The sequence below is a fragment of the Heterodontus francisci genome, chromosome 8 (genome assembly GCF_036365525.1).
Source record: "Heterodontus francisci isolate sHetFra1 chromosome 8, sHetFra1.hap1, whole genome shotgun sequence".
Classification (NCBI taxonomy): Eukaryota; Metazoa; Chordata; class Chondrichthyes; order Heterodontiformes; family Heterodontidae; genus Heterodontus; species Heterodontus francisci.
This window is the reverse complement of record NC_090378.1, coordinates 51,844,273-51,867,535: the sequence shown is the minus strand read 5'-3', so window position 1 is coordinate 51,867,535 and position 23,263 is coordinate 51,844,273. Positions and strand designations below refer to the sequence as shown.

The following is a 23,263-nucleotide window of genomic DNA, read 5'->3' as shown; positions in this document are numbered from 1 at the left end:
CTTGTCCATCATTTTGGTCTTGCCCATCATTCCAGTCCCCTCCCCCTATCCTCCACCAATGCAGCATTTTGCAAAGATTGGAAAATTAATGGCCTTTTTTTGAGACCTTACATGTGTTCACAACTTTTTTTCTCATTAACATTTAGGCTGCGTTTGCTGACAACACAACCACTAGGTGGTGTAGTACTTGCACATGCACAAATGCAGGCTCTTCAACTGGAATGTCAGTGTCTGCGACGTTCAGGCAGCTGCCAGGATTAAAGATGGCGCTGCTCAATTTATCACAGGAAATGCTTATGGCTGGATCGTTCTAGCAAACTAACCTTACATTAAGTTGGATGGAAGCCCAGTAATATGCTATGTAGTTATAGGACACTAACTGTAATCCTCAGATCCATTTAATATTCCAGTAATCTTATTAAATACAAAAGGGATTTTATGATTGCATTTCCATTGGAAGACAGTGAATTGGCACCCTGATGGATGGAAAGAAAATTCGGGCAGAGTATAAAATGTGCTGCCAATTCGTTATTGTGATTCGATTATCTGACTGATCAGGACTGATTTCACCCAAATGCAACCTCTAGCTCCCGCCCCAACGGCCGCTATCACCGCCCCCGCCCCACCCCCGGCAACTTGCTTTCTCTCCTCCCCACCGGCCGCTTGCCCCCTCAGCCGCTCGCTCCAGACCTCGCTGCTGCCCCTGACTCCTCCGCCTGATTGTTCCCCTCTCCTTGACACCCCGCTCTCCGGTCGCTCGCTCCCCGCTTCCCCCTCCCCACCCCCAGCCGCTAGTTCCATGACGCACTGTTGCAATCGAGCCGGGAGCAATGCACTGTCAATTCAGTCCCCTCACTCCACAGTTCGCAGCATATTATTTAAAGTTTTCCCACCCAACCGGAAAACAGCCAAATTAAACACTCTAGTAACTCCCAAAATAAAACAGACCAAACCAGGTATCTTAACACAACAACAAATTAACTATTAAAACTAAATCTTAAATACAATTAAGATAAATCAATGTCTAAAGACCTGATAACTTCTTATTTTAATCTGACTCCCCCATTCACACACACAAGGCTGAATTTTACCAGCCCCTTGACACTGTGGGTCGCTGCGTGGGGGCCGGTAAAATTCTGCAGGGAGAGGCCCGCCTCGACCCGCGATGTCGAGAAGGGCCTGCTGCAAATTACGGCCGGCGGGGGTACCTCGGTGCGGACCCCCCCACCGCATGGCGGCAGCACCCCAATTACAATATGTTAAACAGTACTTACCTCTGCAGATTATGCAGCCCGCCGCCTCTCCATGGACACCTCCGGATTTTTCACTGAATGGGCGGCCATCATGGCCGTCCCGTTCACAATTTGAAAAGCCGGCGGATCCTCAGAGGCAGAAGGTTTCGCGACAGAAGGTAAGTTCCGTTTTCAGGGGTCTCACTTTGCATTCATAAAGGGAGGGGGGATTACAGGGGTCCCACTCTGCATACTTGAAGGGAGGAAGGAGGGGGGAATACACAAGGGTCTCACTCTACATTCTTAAAAGGGAGGAGGGAGGGGGTATTCGAGGGGTCACTGCATTCTTAAGGGGAGGGAGGGGGGGATTACAAGGGTCCTATTCTGCATACGAAGGGAGGAGAATGGGGGGGTGGATACAAAGGGGTCTCACTCTGCATTCTTAAAGGGAGGGGGTTAGAGAGGGGTCACACTGCATTCTTAAAGGGAGGCGGGAGGGGGCATTACAGGGGTCTCACTCAGCATTCTTAAAGCGATGGGGTCTGGGATTACTAGAGGGAAAGCTCTGCTGGCATGAAGGGAGGTACTGTCTACCATCCTTCTGTTAACAGTGTACGCTCTGTGTGTGTTCGTGTTTGTGAGGGAGCAATGGTACACGAGGCACCCTGTGTCTGGGGAGAATGCCAGAAAGGGCAGGAGCATTAAGGTTATATGGACGGTGGGGGCAATCGATTCAGCTGGTGGGATCTTGATGTGGTTATGTTGTCCCAATCTGAGTGTTGGCCAAGCTGGGCAATGCCATGGCACGCCACAGTTGATCCAGGAAAGCAACTGATGTACCCGTCAACACCAATCCCTGCCCCGTTAAGAACCTTTGAATACATGAAGGGTTCAACTTTATTTATCACATGGAAATAGGTATTGCTCATCTTACATTGTGTGATTCTCTGCTTGTGAGGATCCATAGGCACCAGAGGCAATATCAACAGGCAGGTGAGATCCACGTAGAGGCTCCCGGTCGTGAGCAGCAGCCCCCAAGGGGAGCTCGCCATTACGATTGCCGTGCATCTATAGGCCCCACATGACATGCCATGGGATGTCAGAGCACCAGTGTCAGAGATGATTACGCATGTAGAGAGGGTGGTGACACGTCTCTGTGCCCTGCCTAAGGATGACCTGCAACCCCTGTGCTCTGGTGGACATCTCATGCTTTTGTGCCTCTCAAGCCTGACGCCTCTGCAGCTTTTTAGGGGCCCACCGGAGACCTTTGTAGGGTCACACAATCAGCAGTGCTCTATCAGAGAGGTCGCCAATGCCCTGCACCGGAGGGCCAGTGAGTATGTCTGCTTCAGGTCGGACTCTCACAGGCAGGTCCAGAGGGCCATTGGTTCTGGCATCATTGCTGGAGAACCATAGGTTGTAATGTTCATAGACTGCACTCGTGGCCATCAAGCCTCCTGCCAGGCTACCACCTGCAGGCGTCACCATTAAAGGAGTCCTCTCAATCTAGGTGAAGCTGGTATGTGGGCGGCACAGTGGCGCAGTGATTAGCACCGCAGCCTCACAGCTCCAGGGACCCGGGTTCAATTCTGGGTATTGCCTGTGCGGAGTTTGCAAGTTCTCCCTGTGACTGCGTGGGTTTTCGCCGGGTGTTCCGGTTTCCTCCCACAGCCGAAGACTTGCAGGTGATAGGTAAATTGGCCATTGTAAATTGCCCCTAGTGTAGGTAGGTGGTAGGGAATATGGGATTACTGTAAGGTTGGTATAAATGGGTGGTTGTCGGTCGGCACAGACTCGGTGGGCCGAAGGGCCTGTTTCAGTGCTGTATCTCTAAATAAATAAATAAATAAATAAATAAATGTGATCACCACAGATGCATCCTGCAAATGTGTGACCGCTTCTCAGGCAGCTGCCATGCCACCTGGGTCTTGCGCCAGTCCTGGCTGTCACTGCTATTCACTGAACTGGCTCCGATGGAGGGGTGACTTCTTGGTGATAAGGTCTATCCTTTGCAGATATGGCTCCTGACACCAGTGAGAAACCCCACCACTGCTGCAGAGGAGAGATACAATGCCAGCCACTGTGCTACATGCGCTACCATTGAGCAGGAGATCGCCATGCTGAAAGAGCGCCTCCAATGCCTGTATGGATACGATGATGTCCTGTACTACGGGCCGAAAAGGCCAGCTCCTTTCTTTGCTGCTCTCACATCTACGCACCCAATAGGGGCCAGGCCTGACATGATGAGGAGAGACGTCAACAGGATTCCTCCTCGGACTATGAGGACACTGAGGACCTACAACATAAAAGCACATGGGAGGGCAGATGGCACCCAGGCTCTGCATGCAGGGCTAGCAGTGAGCTAGGGATTTACGACAGTGGCTTATCAGACAAAGGCTGTCTGCTCCATAGGGACCACCATGAGCTCTGCAAGCCACACATCACCCTCGCTCACCTGTTGTGCACCAGTCCACATCTGAACTATCCCTGTGTCAACCATTAGAGGCAGCAGCTGACTGAGCCAGTGTCCATGTCACTGCATCAGTGGAGACGCTCATGAGTAATGGTGGCATGGCAATGATGTTATTGCATACGTTGGCTCCCCTGAGGGCCAACGGTGCAAAGGGATGTGACATTGGCACTACATGCTGGCACACATCATTCACACAGAGAAAAGGACACATGTTGGTGAGGAACATTTAGTGAAAGACGTATTTACATTGCTGTGACACCAATTCCCATTTGTGTCAGTATGTTCTCTGTAAACGGAGAGGTTGCCCCTTCTCGGTGCACCCTCTGCACTGGCAACCTGACCAGAGGAAGGCTGCTGATCTGATTAACCTTTGGCTGTGGATGATTTTGGCGCTCATACCCTGTTCACACGAGGCCTAGCAGGTGGCGCCCAGATAAAATTTAGCCCACACACTCAAAAACTAACAGTTAACCAGTTTAAAAAAGTTTTTAAAATAAGCTCGCTCTTCAGAATAAACCAATAACTGGGTTGTTAGTCTTTGTGGGTTGCGTTCCTGATGCGTGAGATATCCTAGTGTAAAAATAATCAAATGCCACTCCAAGTCTCCATGCGGATTTGAAGAAACAGACTTTTCTTGACAGGCATTCAAAGCACTTTGGCTGCAGCAGGCCTCAAATAGTTCTTTCAATGATGAGCACAGCAATAGGTCTACTTGAATTTTTAAAAATCGGCAGTCTTTTGGTAAAAACTTTACTGCGAATTCCAGAAAACACAATCAATCAGTCAAGAGAGAGTCAATCTTGAAGCTTTACTTCTTGGATTGGAAGTAAAGAAAAGGAATTTTGCTACCTCCAGCAATACAAATGGTCTTTGCAAAGGGTTTTTCCCTCCTTAGGCAATTAACATAGCTTGTAGCTCATTGTAGAATTTCTGGCGAGAGAAATAGACAACTATTTCCTTCAGTAAGCACACTTTGCTGGTGTCTCTCAAAATTGGTTTTAGCTGTTTTTTCCACAGTTAAATTGAAACATTATACCATGTGACCTCCTACTGTCCTGCTGTTACCTAGGTAACAAATGCAGCCGTGGCACACTGTTCTCAGAAATCTAACACATCTCTGTCTTAAAGGTACATTGTTTTTAACAGTCTTAAAGGCACACTGTTTCAAACAGAGAAGAAACAAAATACAGTTCTGTGACAGTACGAAGAGCAAAATTCATTTCAATATTTCTAAGAATATACTGAATATTCTTACCAAATCATAGATACAGGAATCGATCATTCCCTCAAGCCTGTTTCACCATCTATACCTCAACCTCATTTACCCACCTTTGCTCTATATCCCTTGATAATTTTACCGAACACAAATTTATGAACCTCATTCTTGAAAATGTCAATTAATCCAGTATTCACAGCCTTTTAGGAAATAATTTCCAATTTTTTACTATGCTATGTGCAAAGAAGTTCTACTTGTTTTCCCTCCTAAATCACATGCCTCTAATTTTAAGATTATGCTCTACCAGAAGAAATAGTTTCAAAACCCTGTTGAATCTCTATATCATTTTAAAGATCTTAATTAGATGACCTCTGAAACTTCAAAACTCAAGAAAATACAAACCCAGTTTATGCAACTTTTACAAACACATGAACATACGAATTAGGAGCAGGAGTAGGCCACTCGGCCCTTCGAGCCTGCTCCGCCGTTCAATAACTTCATGGCAGAACTGATTACTCCACATTTCCACCTACCCCCCGATAACCTTCCACCCCCTTGCTTATCAAGAATCTATCTACCTCTGCCTCAAACATATTTAAAGACTTTACTTCCACCGCCTTTTGAGGAAGAGAATTCCAAAGACTCATGAAAAAATTTCTCCTCATCTCTGTCTTCAATGGGCGACCCCTTATTTTTAAACAATGACCCGTCGTTCTAGATTCTCCCACAAGGGGAAACATCCTTTCCACATCCACCCTGTCAAGACCCCTCAAGATCTTATATGTTTCAATCAAGTCGCTACTCTTCTAAATTCCAGCAGATACAAGCCTAGCCTGTCCAATCTTTCCTCATAAGACAGCCCGCCCATTCCAGGTATTAGTCTAGTAAATCTTCTCTGTACTGCCTCCAACGCATTTACATCCTTCCTTAAATAAGGAGACCAGTACTGTACACAGTACTCCAGATGTGGTCTCACTAATACCCTGTATAGCTGAAGCATAACCTCCCTACTTTTGTATTCAATTCCCTTCGCAATAAACGATAACGTTCTATTAGCTTTCTTAATTACATGGTGTACCTGCATACTAACCTTTTGTGATTCATGCACAAGGGCACCCAGATCCCTCTGCATCTCAGAGCTCTACAATCTCTCACCATTTAGGCAATATGTTTCTTTTTTATTCTTCCTGCCAAAATGGACAATTTCACATTTTCCCACATTATACTTCATTTGCCAGGTCTTTGCCCACTCACTTAACCTACCTATATCCCTTTGTGGCCTCCTTATGTCCTCTTCACAACTTACTTTCCGACCTATCTTTGTATCATCAGCAAATTTAGCAACCATACCTTTGGTCCTTTCATCTACGCCATTTATATAAATTGTAAAAGGTTGAGGCCCCAGCACCGATCCCTGTGGCACACCACTCATTACACCTTGCCAACCAGAAAATCACCCAATTGTGCCTACTCTCTCTTTCCTGTTAGCTAACCAATCTTCTATCCATGCCAATATATTACCCCCTACACCATGAGCTTTTATTTTCTGCAATAACCTTTGATGTGGCACCTTATCAAATGCCTTCTGGAAATCTAAGTACAATACATCCACCAGTTCCCCTTTATCCACAGCACATGTAGCTCCCTCAAAGAACTCCAACAAATTGGTTAAATATGATTTCCCTTTCACAAAACCATGTTGACTGTGCTTGATTACCTTGAATTTTTCTAAATGCCCTGCTATAACGTCTTTAATAATAGTTTCTAACATTTTCCCTGAGACAGATGTTAAGCTAACTGGCCTGTAGTTTCCGGTTTTCTGTCTCCCTCCCTTTTTGAATAAAGGAGTTACATTGGCTATTTTCCAATCTAACGGAACCTTCCGCGAATCTAGTGAACTTTGGAAAATTAAAACTAATGCATCAACTATCTCACGAACCACTTCTTCTAGGACCTTAGGATGAAGTCCATCAGGATCCGGGGACTTGTCAGCTCGCAGCTCCAACAGTTTGTTCAGAACCACTTCCCTGGTGATTGTAATTTTCTTGAGTTCCTCCCTCCCTTCCATTTCCTGACTTATACAGCTAATACTTGGATGTTTCTTGTATCCTCAATAGTGAAGACCTCCTCTATCACCCCTTTAACCATATTTATTCTCAGCTTTCTCAGGCTTTCATCATCTTTTTAATGAACAGTTTTCTGTGGCTTATTAAGCCCTGATATAGCGATGGTGACTCTGTGCTGTACCCCAACCAAAGCCAATGCATCTTTCCTGAGGTTCAGTGCCCAAAGCTGAAAACAGTGCTCCAGATGAGATAGAAACATAGAAAATAGGAACAGAAGTAGGCCATTTGGACATTCGAGCCTGCTCCGCCATTCATTATGATCATGGCTGATCATCCAACTCAGTAGCCTGTTCCGGCTTTTGCCCCATATCCTTTGCTCCCTTTAGACTCAAGAGCGATATCAAACTGCTTTTTGAAAACATTCAATGTTTTGGCCTCAACTGCTTTCTGTGGTAGCGAATTCCACTGGCTCACCACTCTGGGTGAAGAAATTTCTCCTCATCTCAGTCCTGAAACATTTACCCCGTATCCTTAGACTATGATCCCTGGTTCTGGACTCCCCCACCATCGGAAACATCCTTCCTGCATCTACCCTGTCAAGTCCTGTTAGAATTTTTTAGGTTTCTATGAGATCCCCCTCACTCTTCTGAACTCCAGCGAATATAATCCTAACCGACTCAATCTCTCCTCATACGTCAGTCCCGCCATCCCAGAAATCAGTCTGGTAAACCTTCGCTGCACTCCCTATATAGCAAGAACATCCTTCCTCAGATAAGGAGACCAAAACTGCACACAATATTCCAGGTGTGACCTCACCAAGGCCCTGTATAATTGCAGCAAGACATCCCTGCTCCTGTACTCTAATCCTCTCGCTATGAAGGCCAACATACCATTTGCCTTTTTTACTGCCTGTTGCTCCTGCATGCTTACCTTCAGCGACTGGTGTACGAGAACACCTAGGTCTCGCTGCATGTTTCCCTCTCTCAGTTTATAGCCATTCAGATAATAATCTGCCTTCCTGTTTTTGCTATCAAAGTGGATAACCTCACATTTATCCACATTATACTGTATCTGCCATGTGTTAGCCCACTCACTCAACTTGTCCAAATCACCCTGAAGCCTCTCTGCATCTTCCTCACAACTCACCCTCCCACCCAGTTTTGTGTCATCTGCAAATTTGGAGATATTACATTTAGTTTCCTCATCTAAATCATTATATTCTGAATAGCTGGGGTCCTAGCACCGATCCCTGCGGTACCCCACTAGTCACTGTCTGCCATTCGGAAAAAGACCCATTTCTCCCTACACTTTGTTTCCTGTCTGCCAACCAATTTTCTATCCATCACAATACACTATCCCCAATCCCATGCGCTTTAATTTTACAACATAATCTCTTATGTGGGACTTTGTCGAAAGCCTTCTGAAAGTTCAATAAACCACATCCACTGGCTCCCCCTCATCAACTCTACTAGTTACATCCTCGGTTTCCCTTTCGTAAATCCATGCTGACTCTGTCCGATTCTACCACTGTTCTCCAAGTGCTTTGCTATAAAACCTTTGATAATGGACTCTAGAATTTTCCCCACTACCAACGTCAGGCTGACTGGTCTATAATTCCCTGCTTTCTCTCTACCTCCCTTTTTAAATAGTGGGGTTACATTAGCTACCCTCCAATCTGTAGGAACTGTTCCAGAGTCTATAGAATCTTGGAAGATGACCATCCACTATTTCTAGGGCCACTTCCTTAAGTACTCTGGCTACCATCAGGCCCTGGGGATTTATCGGCCTTCAAACTCACCAATTTCCCCAACACCATTTCTCTACTAATACTGATTTCCTTCAGTTCCTCTCACTCACTAAGCCCTGTGTTCCCCAACATTTCTGGTATGATATTTGTGTCCTCCTTTGTGAAGACAGAACCAAAGTATGCATTTAGTTGGTCAGCCATTTCTTTATTCCCCGTAATAAATTCCCCTGTTTCTGACTGTAAGGGACCTACATTTGTCTTCACCAATCTTTTTCTCTTCACATACCTACAGAAATTTTTACAGTCAGTTTTTATGTTCCCCGCAAGCTTGCTCTCGTACTCTATTTTCCCCTTCTTAATCAATCCCTTGGTCCTCCTTTGCTGAATTCTAAAGTGCTCCCAATCCTCAGGTCAGTTGTTTTACCTGGCAAATTTATATGCCTCTTCCTTGGATCTAATGCTATCTCTAATTTCTCTTGTAAGCCATGGTTTGGCTACCTTTCCCGTTTTACTGTTGCGCCAGACAGGGATAAACAATTGTTGCAGTTCATCCATGCACTCTTCAAATGATTGCCATTGCCTATCCACCGTCATCCCTTTGAGTAACGTTTCCCAATCCGTCATGGCCAACTTGCACGTCATACCTTCGTAGATTCCTTTACTAAGATTCAGGACCCTTGTCTCAGAATCAGCTATGTCACTCTCCATCTTGATGAAGAATTCTATCATATTATGGTCGCTCATCCCCAAGGAGTCTCGCACCACTAGATTGTCAATTATTCCTCTCTCATTACACAATACCCAGTCTAGGATGGCCTGTTCTCTAGTTGGTTCCTCAACGTATTGGTCCAGAAAACCATCCCGTATACACTCCAAGAATTCCTCCTCTACGGTATTGTAACTAATTTGATTTGCCCAATCTATATGCAGATTAAAATCACCCATAATTACAGATGTTCCTTTATCGCAGACATCTCTAATTTCCTGTTTAATGCCATTCCCAACATCACCACTACAGTTTGGGGGTCTATATACAACCCCCACTAACACTTTTTTGCCCTTTAGTGTTTCTCAGCTCTACCCATACAGATTCCACATCATCAGAGCTAATATCTTTCCTCACTATTGCGTTAGTTTCTGATTTAACCAGCAATGCAACTCCACCGCCTTTTACTTTTTGTCTGTCCTTCCTAAATACTGAATATCTCTGGATGTTCATTTCCCATCCCTGGTCACCTTGCAGCCATGTCTCCGTAATCCCGACTATATCATACCCGTTTACATCTATTTGCGCGATTAATTCATCCACTTTATTGCGAATGCCCCGCGCATTAAGGCTTGTCTTTTTAACATTATTTGTCCTCTTCCCACTATTTTTCACTGTGGCCCTATTTGAACCTGGTCCTTGATTTCTCTGCCTATCACTTTTCTTATTCCTTTTACTGTCTTTTGTTCTTGTCTTTGATCCTCCCTCCTCTGACTCCTTGCAAAGGTTCCCATCCCCCTGCCATTTTAGTTTAAACCCTCCCCAACCACGCTAACAAATACTCCCCCGAGGACATCAGTACCAGTCCTGCCAGGTGTAACCCGTCCAGTTTGTACTGGTCCCACCTCCCCCAGAACCTGTCCCAATGCCCCAGGAATCTAAAACCTTCCTGCTCACACCATCTCTTCAGCCACGTATTCATCTGATATATCCTGGTATTTCTACTCTGACTAGCACGTGGCACTGGTAGTAGTCCTGAGATCACTACCTTTGAGGTCCTACTTTTCAACTTACTTCCTAGCTCCCTATATTCTGCTTTTAGGACCTCATCCTTTTTTTTACCTATGTTGTTTGTACCAATGTGTACCACGACCACTGGCTGTTCACCTTCCCCCTTCAGAATGTCCTGTAACTGCTCTGAGACATCCTTGACCCGAGCACCAGGGAGGCAACATACCATCCTGGAGTCTCCTTTGCGGCCACAGAAATGCCTGTCTATTCCACTTACAATTGAATCCCCTATAACTATTGCATTCCCACATTTTTACTCTTCCCCTGTGCCGCAGAGCCAACCATGGTGCAACGAATTGGGCTGTTGCTGCTTTCTCCTGAGAGGCCATTCCCCCCAACCGTATCCAAAGCAGTATATCTGTTTTGCAGGTTAATAGCCACAGGAGATTCCTGCACTGCCTGCCTGGACCTCTTGCTCTGCCTGGTGGTCACCCATTCCCCTCCTGCCTGTGCTGTCTGAGCCTGCGGTGTGACCACCTCTCCACACGTGCTATCCACGATAGTATCCGCCTCGTGGATGCTCCACAGTGTCCCCAGCTGCCGCTCCAGCTCTGAAACCCGGGCTTCCAGGAGCTGCAGCTGGAGATACTTCCTGCACACATGCTGGTCCCGGGTACTGGAATTGTTCCCAAGACTCTATAGCTGAAGCAGTACTTCCTCACTTTTGTATTCCAACCCTCTTGAGATAGAGGCCAATACTGCATTAGCATTCTTGGTATTGTGCATTGGCTTTCAGTGAACATGGGCACCTAAATCTCTTTGTTCCTCCAGTGCTCTGCAACTCTCACCTGCCATCTTCTGCCATTCCTAGTGTTGACAGCCTCATGAGGAAATATTTGCCAGTTGCATACATATATGCAGATAAAGAAATTTACAATGTTCAGTTCCAATTAAAACTCTTCAGATAATGAAGCAGTCTGTGCCTGCATGCAGCAAGACCAGAACAACATTCAGGCTTGGGCTGATAAGTGGCAGGTAACATTCACACCACACTAGTGCCAGTCTAACCACCTCCCTTTGATATTCAATAGCACTGCCATCGCCGAATTCCCCCACATTCTGGAGTCACTATTGACCAGCCACATAGATACTGTGGCTACAAGCAGGTCAGAGGCTGGGTATTCTGTGGCGAGTGATTCACCTCTTGACTTCCCAAAGCCTGTCCACCATCTACATGCACAAGTCAGGAGTGTGATGGAATACTCTCCACTTGCTTGGATGAGTGCAGCTGCAACAGCACTTAAAAAGCTCGGCACCATCCAGGCCAAAACAGCCTGTTTCATTGGTGCCCCATCCACCAACCTACGCATTCACTCACTCCACCACTGGCGCACTGTGGCGGCAGTGTGTACCATCTACAAGATGCACTGCAGCAACTCGCAAAGGCTTCTTTGACAGCCTATTCCAAACCAGAAAACTTTACCACCTAGAAGGACAAAGTCATCAGCCACATGGGAACACCAGCACCTGCAAATTCCCCCAAAGTCACTGCTGTTCCTTAGTCATCGCTGGTCAAAATCCTGGAACTGCCTTCCTAATAGCACTGTGAGAGTAACTTCACCACACAGACTGCAGCGGTTCAAGAAGGCAGTTCACCACCACCTTCTCGAGGACAACTCGGGATGGGAAATAAATGCTGACCTTGCCAGCGATGCCCACATCCCATGAATGAATAAAAAAATGAGAGACAAAGATCAATTTATGATCTCTTATATTACACCCTAATGCATTCATACAGGTTCATTAGTAAGTGCAATTCTGCTTCACTCTAGTGTCACTGACACAGAACTGCAATCACTGCTTTCATACTTTCAAGTATTATTCTTCCTGTTATGTTCAGTATTACAGTTCTAAATTATCTTGGACTAATAACATTTGATTTCTGTAAATAGAATCTTGTGTATTGCTCTGGACTGAACAGCATCTTCTTGAAATAAACACTGGGACATCATTCTTAGAGCTAAGCAGTCCCCCAACCAATGGATCAGATCGAAATCTATAGTCCTGCCACATCCAGTCATGAATGGTGGTGGACAATTAAGCAACTTAGCAGAAGTGGAGGCTCCAAAAACATCCCCAGCCTCAATGATTACAGAGCCCCACATATCAGTGCAAAAAAACAAGGCTCAAGCATTTGCAGCCTTCTTCAGTCAGAAGTGCCGAGCAGATGATTCATCTCTGTCTCGACCTGAGGCCCCCACCATGATAGATGCCAGTCTTCAGACAGTTTGATTGACTCCACGTGATATAAAGAAATGTCTGAAGTAGCTGGATACGGCAAAGGCTATGGGCCCTGATAACATACGAACATACGTACAAACAGACGAATTAGGAGGAGTAGGCCACTCGGCCCTTTGAGCCTGCTCTGCCATCCAATAACTTAATGGCTGAACTGATTACTCCACAATCCCACCTACCCTCGATAACCTTTCACCCCCTTGCTTATCAATAACCTATCTATCTCTGCCTTAAAAATATTCAAAGACTCTTCTTCCACTGCCTTTTGAGGAAGAGAATTCCAAAGACTCACGAACCTCTGAGAGAAAAAATTTCTCTTCATCTCTGCCTTAAATGGGCGAACCCTTATTTTTAAACAGTGACCCCTAGTTCTAGATTCTCCCACAAGGGGAAACATCCTTTGCAAATCTACACTGACAAGACCCCTCAGGATCTTATATGTTTCAATCAAGTCACCTCTTTCTCTTCTAAACTCCAGCGAATACAAGCCTAGCCTGTCCAATCTTTCCTCGTAAGACAGCCCGCCCATCCCAGGTATTAGTCTCATAAACCTTCTCTGTACTGCCTCCAACGCATTTACATCCTTCCTTAAATAAGGAGACCAGTACTGTACACAGCACTACAGATGTGATCTCACCATTGCCCTGTTTGACTGAAGCATAACCTCCCTACTTTTGTATTCAGTTCCCTTCGCGATAAACAATAACATTCTATTAGCTTTCCTAATTGCTTGCTGTACTTGCATACTAACCTTTTGCGATTCATGCACTAGGACACCCTGGTCCCTCTGCACCTCAGAGCTCTACAATCTCTTACCATTTATATGCTTTTTTATTCTTCCTGCCAAAATGGACAATTTCACATGTTCCCACATTATACTCCATTTGCCAGCTCTTTGCCCACTCACTTAACCTATCTATATCCCTTTGTAGCCTCCTTACGCCCTCTTCATAACTTACTTTCCTGCCTATCTTTATGTCATCAGCAAATTTAGCAACCATACCTTCATCTAAGTCATTTATATAAATTGTAAAAAGTTGAGGCCCCAGCACCGATCCCTGTGGCACTCATTACATCTTGCCAACCAGAAAATCACCCATTTATGCCTACTCTCTTTTTCCTGTTCGCTAGTCAATCTTCTATCCTTGCCAATATGTTATCCCCTACACCATGAGCTTTTATTTTTTGCAGTAACCTTTGATGTGGCAGCTTATCAAATGCCTTCTGGAAATCTAAGTACAATAAATCCACCAGTTTCCCCTTCCAAGAACTCCAATAAATTGGTGAAACATGATTTCCCTTTCACAAAACCATGTTGACTGCCTGATTACCTTGAATTTTTCTAAATGCCCTGTTATAACGTCTTTAATAATAGCTTCTAACATTTTCCCTAAGACAGATGTTAAGCTAACTGGCCTGTAGTTTCCTGCTTTCTGTCTCCTTTCCGTTTTGAATAAAGGAGTTACATTGGCTATTTTCCAATCTAACGGAACCTTCCCCAATCTAAGGAATTTTGGAAAATTAAAACTAACGCATCAACTATCTCATTAGCCACTTCTTTTAAGACCCTCGGATGAAGTCCATTAGGACCCGGGGACTTGTCAGCTCGCAGTTCCAAAAATTTGTTCCGTACCACATCCCTGGTGATTGTAATTTTCTTGAGTTCCTCCCTCCCTTCCATTTCCTGACTGACTTACAGCTAATTCTGGGATGTTACTTCTATCCTCAATAGTGAAGAATGATGTAAAATACCCGCTCAATTCATCTACCATCTCCTTATTATCCATTATTAATTCCCCAGACTCACTTTCTCTAGGGCCAACAGTGACTTTGTTAACTTTTCTTTTTAAAATATCTGTAGAAACTCTTACTATCTGTCTTTATATTTCTAGCTAGCTTTCTCTCTTACTCTAATTTTGCCTTACTTATCAATTTTTTAGTAATTCTTTGCTTTTTTTAATATTCTGTCCTATCTTCTGACCTGCGTCCCATCTTTGCACAATTATATGCTTTTTCTTTAAGTTTGATACTATCGTTAACTGTTTAAGTTAACCACGGATGGCGGGTCCCACCCTTGGAATTTTTCTTTCTCATTGAAATGTATCTATTCTGTGTATTCTGAAATATCCCCTTAAATGTCTGCCACTGCATCTCTATTGGCCTTTCCCATAACCTAATTTGCCAGTTCACTAGCTCTGCTTTCATGCTCTAATAATTGCCCTTATTTAAGTTTAAAATACTAGTCTTGGACCCACTCTTCTCTCCCTCAGACTGATTGTAAAATTCAATCATATTATGATTGCTGCTACCTTGGGGCGCCTTAACTATTTTTGTATTTTTATTTATTTATTTTTTATTTAGAGATACAGCACTGAAACAGGCCGTTCGGCCCACCGAGTCTGTGCCGACCAACAACCACCCATTTATACTAACCCTACAGTAATCCCATATTCCCTATCACCTCCCTACACTAGGGACAATTTACAATGGCCAATTTACCTATCACCTGCAAGTCTTTTGGATGTGGGAGGAAACCGGAGCACCTGGCGAAAACCCACGCAGACACAGGGAGAACTTGCAAACTCCGCACAGGCAGTACCCAGAATCGAACCCGGGTCCCTGCAGCTGTGAGGCTGCGGTGCTAACCACTGCGCCACCCATAACTATGAGGTCATTAATTAATCCTATCTCGTTGTGCAATACCAGGTCTAGTGTAGTCTGCTCTCTTGTTGGCTCCAGAATGTACTGTTGCAAGAAATTATCCCGAAAACATTCTATGTACTCCTCATCTAGGCTACTATCTGCCCATCTGATTTTTACAGTCTATATGTAGGTTAAAATCACCCATAATTATCGCCGTACTTTTCTGGCGAGCTACCATTATTTCTTCCTTTATACTCCGTCGTACAGTGTGGTTAATGTTAGGTAGCCTGTACACCACTCCCACAACTGACCTCTTGCCTTTATGATTTCTCATCTCTACCCAAACTGCTTTTACACCCTGATTTCCTGAACTTAGGTCATCCCTCTCTATTGCGCTAATAGCATCATTAATTAACAGAGCTACCCCTCCACCTTTTCCTGGCTTCCTGTCCTTCCTAAATACCATGTACCCTTCAATATTCAGATCCCAATCTGTGTCATCCTGCAGTTATATCCCTGTAATGGCTATCAGATCATACTTATTTATTTCTATTTGCACTCTCAGTTCATCTGTTTTGTTTCAAATGCTACATGCATTCAGATACAGAGCCTTTAGTTTTGTCCTTTTTTGATTTTTGTAACCTCTAGCCTTATCAGTTGATTTACCCTTAGATTTGTACGCTCTTTCCCTTCCTGTCACAGTCTCGTTATCATTTCCCATATTTATACTTTTCTCTCTTGCCTTGTCTCTACTCCTTGATTTACCACATCTTCCTAAATTTGATCCCTTGCCCCCACTATTCAGTTTAAAGCCCTCTCTACTTACCTAGTTGTGCGGCTCACTAGAACACAGGCCCCAGCACGGTTCAGGTGTAGACCATCCCAACGGTACAGCCACCACTTTCCCCAGTACTGGTGCCAGTGCCCCATGAACCAGAACCCACTTCTACCACACCAGTCTTTGAGCCATGCATTAATTTCTCTAGTCTTATTTGCCCTATGCCAATTTGCATGTGGCTCAGGTAATATTCCAGAGATTATTACCTTTGAGGTTATGCTTCTTAAGTTGGTGCCTAGTTCCTCATACTGACTCTGCAGAACCTCTTTCCTTGTCCTGCCTATGTCGTTGGTACCTGCAAGACGACTGGATCCTCCCCCTCCCATTGTAAGTTCCTCCATAGCCCTGAGCACATGTCCTGAACCTTGGCAGGCAACACAGCCTCTGGACTCTCGCTTTTTGCTTCAGAGAACAGTGTCCCCTACTACCACTACTTCCCTTTTTTCTCCCTCCTCTTGAATGGCTTGATGAAGCAGCTGAAGATGATTGGGCCTAGGGCACTGCCCTGAGGAACTCCTGCAACAATGTCCTGAGGCTGAGATGATTGGCCTCAAGCACCCACAACCATCTTCCTTTGTGCTCGGTATGAATCCAACTGTGGCTGTACCATGGTCAGGTTGCTCATCCATCCTGCAGTACCATGGTTGTACCATAGTCAGGTTGCTCATCCATCCTGCAGTTCCCACTCTCATCCAAACAAGCTGAAAGATCCTCACACCTGTTGGACAATCGCAAAGGCTGAGGCTCCTGCACTCCTGCCCTCTGGCTGGAATACTGAAGACTTGTGTTGCAGAACTAGCCACGCCCCTATCCAAGCTCATCCAGTAATGCTCCAACACTAGCATCCATCTGACAATGTGGAAAATTGCCCAGGTATGTCCTGTCCACAAAAAGCAGGACAATTCCAATCCGACCAATTCCTGCCCCATCAATCAATCATCTGCAAAGTGATGAAAGGTGCTGTTGACAGTGGTATCAAGCTTAACTTACTCAGCAGTAACCTGCTCAGTTTGGGTTCCTCCAAACCTCTTCACAGCCATAGTCCAAACATGAACATAATAACTGAATTCCAGAGGTAAGGTGAGAGTGACGGCCCTTGATATCAAGGCAGCATTTGACCAAGTGTGGCATCATGGAGCCCCAGTAAAACTGAAATCAGTGGGAATCAAGGGAAAACTCTCCACTGGTTGGATTCATACCTAGCACAAAGGAAGATGGTTGTGAGTGCTTGAGGCCAATCATCTCAGCCTCAGGACATTGTTGCAGGAGTTCCTCAGGGCAGTGCCCTCGGCCCAATCATCTTCAGCTGCTTCATCAATGACCTTCCCTGCAACATAAGACAGAAGTGGGAATGTTTACCGATGGTTGCACAGTGTTCAGTACCATTTACAACTCAACATAGACTAAATCAGTCTGTGCCCACAAGAAGCAAGACCTGGACAACATTCAGGCTTGTGTTGATAAGTGGCAAGTAACGTTCATGCCACACAAGTGCCAGGCAATGACCACCTTCAACAACAAAGAATTTAACCATTTCCCCTTGACATTCAACAGTGTTATCATTGTTAAATGCTCCACTATCAACATTGTGGAGGTAACCATTGACCAGAAACTTACCTGGACTAGCCATATAAATATTACAAGAACAGGCCAGAGGCTGGGAATTCTGTGGCAAGTAACTCACCTCCTGACTCCCCAAAGTTTGTCCACCATCTACAAGGCACAAGTCAGGAGTGTGATGGAATATTTGCCACTTGCCTGGATGAGTGCAGCTGCAGCAACACTCAAGAAGCTTGCCACCATCCAAGACAAAGTAGCCCGCTTTATTGGCACCCCATCCATCTCTTTAATATCCATCCCTCCACCACCGGTGCACAGTGATAGCAATATGTACCATTTCCAAATGCACTGCAGCAACTTGCTAAGGCTCCTTCGATAGTACTTTCCTAACCCACAATCTCTACCACCTAGAAGAACATGGGCAGCAGATGCATGGGAATGCCACCACCTCAAAGTTCCCCTCCAAGTCATGCACCATCCTGACTTGGAACTATATCACCATTCCTTTTCTGTCAATGGGTCAAAATCCTGGAACTCTCTTCCTAACAGTACTTTGGATGTACCTCCACCACACGAACTGCAGCAGTTCAAGAAAGTGGCTTAGCACCACCTGCTCAAGGGCACCTAGGAATAGGCAATTAATCCTTATCAGTAACACTCACATCCCAAGAACAAATTTAAAAAATAAATAAAATATATATCACAAACAAAGACATATTTGTTTTATGGGATATGATAGCATTGTTGTTATGTAATTGGATCAGTAATCCAGAGGTCTAAATAATGATCTGGATACAGGAGTTCAGATCCTAACAGGCCAGCTGGGGAATTTAGAATAAAGTCATTTAAGGAAATCTGAAATAAAAATCTGGTATCCTTAATGGTGACCATGAAACTGTTGGATTGTTGTAAAAACCTATCTGTTTCATTAATGTCTTTTAGGGAAGGAAATCTGCCGTCCTTACTCGGTCTGGCCTTCCTGTGACTAGACCCACAGCAATGTGGTTGACTCTTAACTGCCTTCTGAAATGACCTAGCAAGCTACTCAGCTGTATTCAAGAAGGTGGCTCTCAAGGGCAATTAGGGATGGGCAGTAAATGCTGACCTTGTCAGCGACACTCACAACCAGTGAATGAATAGAAAAAAAGAGAAAAACTGACCACAAATGCATTTGAAGTATATATGTTTCTTAAATCTACTATTCTACTGTATTCAGATGATAGATTGAATTCTCCAGCAGGAAGTTGCCATAGTAGGACTACTCTCTCAAAAAGTCATGGAAATATATGCTTATCAATAGACAAAGGTTCCGCACCATTGCAGTCCGATTGCCCAGGTACTCATTTATTTATCAAAAAACTCGATTTTCAGTTTGTAGCAATAATACTTAATTACTATCACAAGTTATATTTCATTGTCAATTTTTTCATCCAAAAAAGCCAGATATGGGGTAATAAAAGCAGAAAATGCTGGAAATAATCAGCTGGTCAGACAGTGTGTGTGGAGAGGGAAACAGAGTTAACGTTTCAGGTCAACGGCCTTTCATCAGAATAGGGACAAGTTAGAAATGTGATAGGTTTTAAGCAAGTGAAAGAGGGGAGGGTGGAAAAAGAACAAAAGGAAAGGGCTGTGATAGGTGGAAGATAGGAGAGATTAAATGACAGAAGAGTTGGTGGGGCAGGGCCAAAGGGAGTGATAATGGGACAAGTAAAGAAACGAGATGAGTCTACAGTAGGTGTGAACGGCAGAATGATAAATAGCTGCCATCTGAAAGCAAAAACAAGAAAAAAATGAGAGTAAAACTGAAACCTACAAAGAAAAATGAAACAAGATGGGGGCAGGAGTTATGGTCTGAAATTGTTGAACTCAATGTTGAGTCCGGAAGGCTGTAAAATGCCTAATCGAAAGATGAGGTGCTGTTCCTTGAGCTTACGTTAAGCTTCATTGAAACACTGCAGGAGGCCGAAGACAGAGAGATCAGCGTGAGAACAAGGTGGAGAAGTAAAATAAATACAACTGGAAGCTCGGGTCATGCTTGCGGACTGAATTGAGATGTTCTGCAAAGCGGTCACCCAATCTGCATTTGGTCTCCCCAGTGTAGAGCAGACCACATTTTGAGCGGCGAGTACATTATACTAAAGATATAGGTGTATTCCAAATGGAGGACAAACCCCTGTAGGCTCTATAGAATTTGGGGGTGGGGGAGTAAACAAAAAAACTGAGTAACACAGCAGCATACACAGGTAGATGGACAAAAAATTGTTGGGAGCAAAAAAAGTTAAGAAAAATGACTAACAGGTCGATTTTAGCTGTCTCTATGCGGTGCAAACAGCACCAGCAATCTGAAAATGTCAATTGTTTATATACTACCCCATTTATGTTGGCACTCCACCCATTACCATTTTAGATCAGGTTTTGGGAAGGGCAGACAGCCACTGGCTGTTTCAGACCACTTTTAATATGCAAATTAGGATCCAATGATCGGGTCCTGCATACACTCCACCTACTTGTAGTGGCATGAATGACTTTGTCAGTGATCCTTAAAGGAAGTGCTGGAGACCACTCAAAATATGCCCAAATAAATCTTTAATGTTTATTCTTGTGGAACCAAAAACAGCCGGAATGCTTTGCTGGACTCCACACAAATACTCCAGTTTGTGTGAGGCTGCCCTTGGGATTATTTCCTCACATTTCCCCTCCCCCACCGGACTGTGACCGTCAGCCGGCTCTGCAAATGGAAGCCTTTTCAGAGGATTGGTTTTGTGTGCACAGCTCGCCGGCTGAATGTAACTGAAGCTCGGGCATCAAAATGAAGTTGGTTTCACAGCAGTTATAACAGGTGGGAGATGGGCATACTCAATTTAATGAAAGCTGCTTGGGCTCTTAAAAATTCACTTTTGCCTTTCACTTACCACCTAGCAACATTGGCAACCTATTTTATGCAACCATAATTAACATCCAGCATAAATGAGACAGTAATGTTGGAAAGTGGAATGTAAGCCATCACATAATTACCATTCATTTAAATATATTCATCGATATTTGGGGATCTAATGTAATAGGACCCTGCCCCATTTATGCCATACTTCCTCAATTCTGCTTGAAATTCAGGTGTTTGAAGCACAAAATTCAGACTATAATTTCTAAAAGCATGCAGAATGCTCATACCAAACCTTTTACCATTCTCAATGTTGTCTAGCCCAAAAGGAAATATTTACTGATCATGCAATTATACTAGTCTAAAGAGAAACCAAGATGATTTTCTGACATTCTATACATGTTAATGAATTTGGTATCTAATTATACAACTTCATTAATAAATGCAACTTTGCTTCACTAATCCTCATGTCATTAACGAACCAACCATAATGCATTATCATTTGAATTGTTATTTTTTTGTCATTATTCACTGTAATACTACTGTAATTCACTTTGGTCTAATCATGTTTCAGTTCTGTACACTAAGAGTCTTGCACATTGCTCTGGATTGAACAGCATCTTTTTGAAATAGATAAACACTAGAACATAATTCTTAAAATATATAACACAAACACAGATAATTGTTTTATAAGTAAAGAAAAAAACTGACCAAGAATGTATTTGGGGTATATATGTTTCTTAACCCGACAATTCTTTTGTGTTCAGATTATAAATTGAGTTCTCCAATAGGAAGTTGCCATAGTATGTTTACTGTCTCAACACATAGCAGAAGTACAAGTTCATTGATCAGCGAACATCCTGCTGCAAGTCACTCAGATTGCCCAGGTACTAACATGCTTATGAGAAAGCATTGAATTTTCTGTTTCTGCCAAAAATATTTCTTCTGTATCACAGGTTATATTTCAGTGTCAAACTTCTTGTCAGCATCAAAATCAGTTGCTTTGAAACAAGGCGGTATTGAAACCAGTCTGGCTACTATTTTACTAGTCGGTGCTAATTGAGATGCTAGGAAGATAGTAGAATTGAGTGCAAAGCTGCCGCACCAATGATTTGTTTAGGTGAAAATAACTAATTCCTCCCAAAGGCTATTGATGACCAAATGTGGGCTTCACTGGGACACACCTGAACCTTCTGTATTTCTGTGGTCAGGTGGTTTGCAGACTGGGTGTATTCTTCTGCTAGGGACTGCATCCCACTATGGAGTGCATATCCATTACAGGAGGAAATTGAATGCTGTTGCAACCTTTAATGACCTGCAGCAGCTTAGAACCAGGAATGGACCATTTATCCTCTCATGCCTTTTCCACCATTCACTGAGATGATGGCTGATTTGTGACCTAACTCCATATACCCGTCTTTGCCCAGTGTCTCTTAATACCATTGGTTAACAGAAATCTATCAATCTCAGATTTAAAATTAGCAACTGATCTGGCATCAACTGCCATTTACGGAAGAGAGTTCCAAATGTCTACTGCCCTTGCATGTAGAAGTTGTAATATTACTTGTTCCTTTGGTATGTGAACTATTGTAAGACTCACAGGACTCCAAATAATATCCAAAGAAAATGTGGGGTTTTTTTATAACTTAACTGGGACACACACACACATATATATATATATATTCTTTTCTTTCTTTTTTTCTTTTGGGCCTCCTTATCTCGAGAGACAATGGATACGTGCCTGGAGGTGGTCAGTGGTTTGTGAAGCAGCGCCTGGAGTGGCTATAAAGGCCAATTCTAGAGTGACAGGCTCTTCCACAGGTGCTGCAGAGAAATTTGTTTGTCGGGGCTGTTGCACAGTTGGCTCTCCCCTTGCGCCTCTGTCTTTTTTCCTGCCAACTACTAAATCTCTTCGACTCGCCACATTTTAGCCCTGTCTTTATGGCTGCCCGCCAGCCATTAAACCATATATATATATAGTCAGGCAAACCCCCCACCTGCCATGAGGAAAATTAATTTTGCCACATGAACATTGATTTTAAACAGTTGTTGATGAAGAAAACACTAGCTTGAAAAAACAATTGTAGACTTTGGCTGGAGAGAGACATTAGCATGTCCACAGACAGTACTTCAAAGATCAAAGGGGCTATTCCCTGCTCCAATTTAATCCACGATGGACTTTTGATTACCAGATGTTGAAGGTGGAAAGGCTAGCATTCCAGGTTAACTGCTAAGATGGTCGAATACACAAACAGATGTGGGCGTACCAATTTGGTCACATGGCTGGCTGACTGTTGGAGATTTTTGAATTTGAACTTCCAACAAGGGATTTTAAATGAGAAGGCTGTTAGCTCTTGGACTGAGAACACCTCTCTCCTGTCTGCTCTCATCTAGCTCTCACCAGCTTCGGCAACCAATGAAGACATATGAACACCAAGAGAGCAAAGTCTCCTACAGTGAACAAGGTTTAAGAAGAATACTGGGCCCCAACGAAGAGTAAGAGCTGTTTACAATCAAGGACTTCTTGGCAAGCTGGAACCACAGAAACAGTAACAATAACCCCCCTTTTGAGACTGCCTCAAACCTCTCCATTTT

The 23,263-nt window shown here is 43.9% G+C and overlaps 1 protein-coding gene across 10 annotated transcripts in view; it reads left to right on the top strand.

The window, feature by feature from the left end:
- Positions 1-23,263, top strand: part of LOC137372521 (uncharacterized) — a 203,681-nt gene that overhangs the window by 108,473 nt on the left and 71,945 nt on the right. For 7 of the 10 annotated variants that reach the window (XM_068036406.1, XM_068036403.1, XM_068036407.1 and 4 more), the window contains 2 exons: positions 19,007-19,126; positions 21,436-21,555. The exons of 2 other annotated variants lie outside the window; for them this stretch is intronic. In XM_068036406.1, coding sequence (XP_067892507.1) covers positions 19,007-19,126; positions 21,436-21,555 — 240 coding nt within the window. The remainder of the gene's footprint in view (positions 1-19,006; positions 19,127-21,435; positions 21,556-23,263) is intronic. One more of the 10 variants, XM_068036405.1, reaches the window with a different exon arrangement.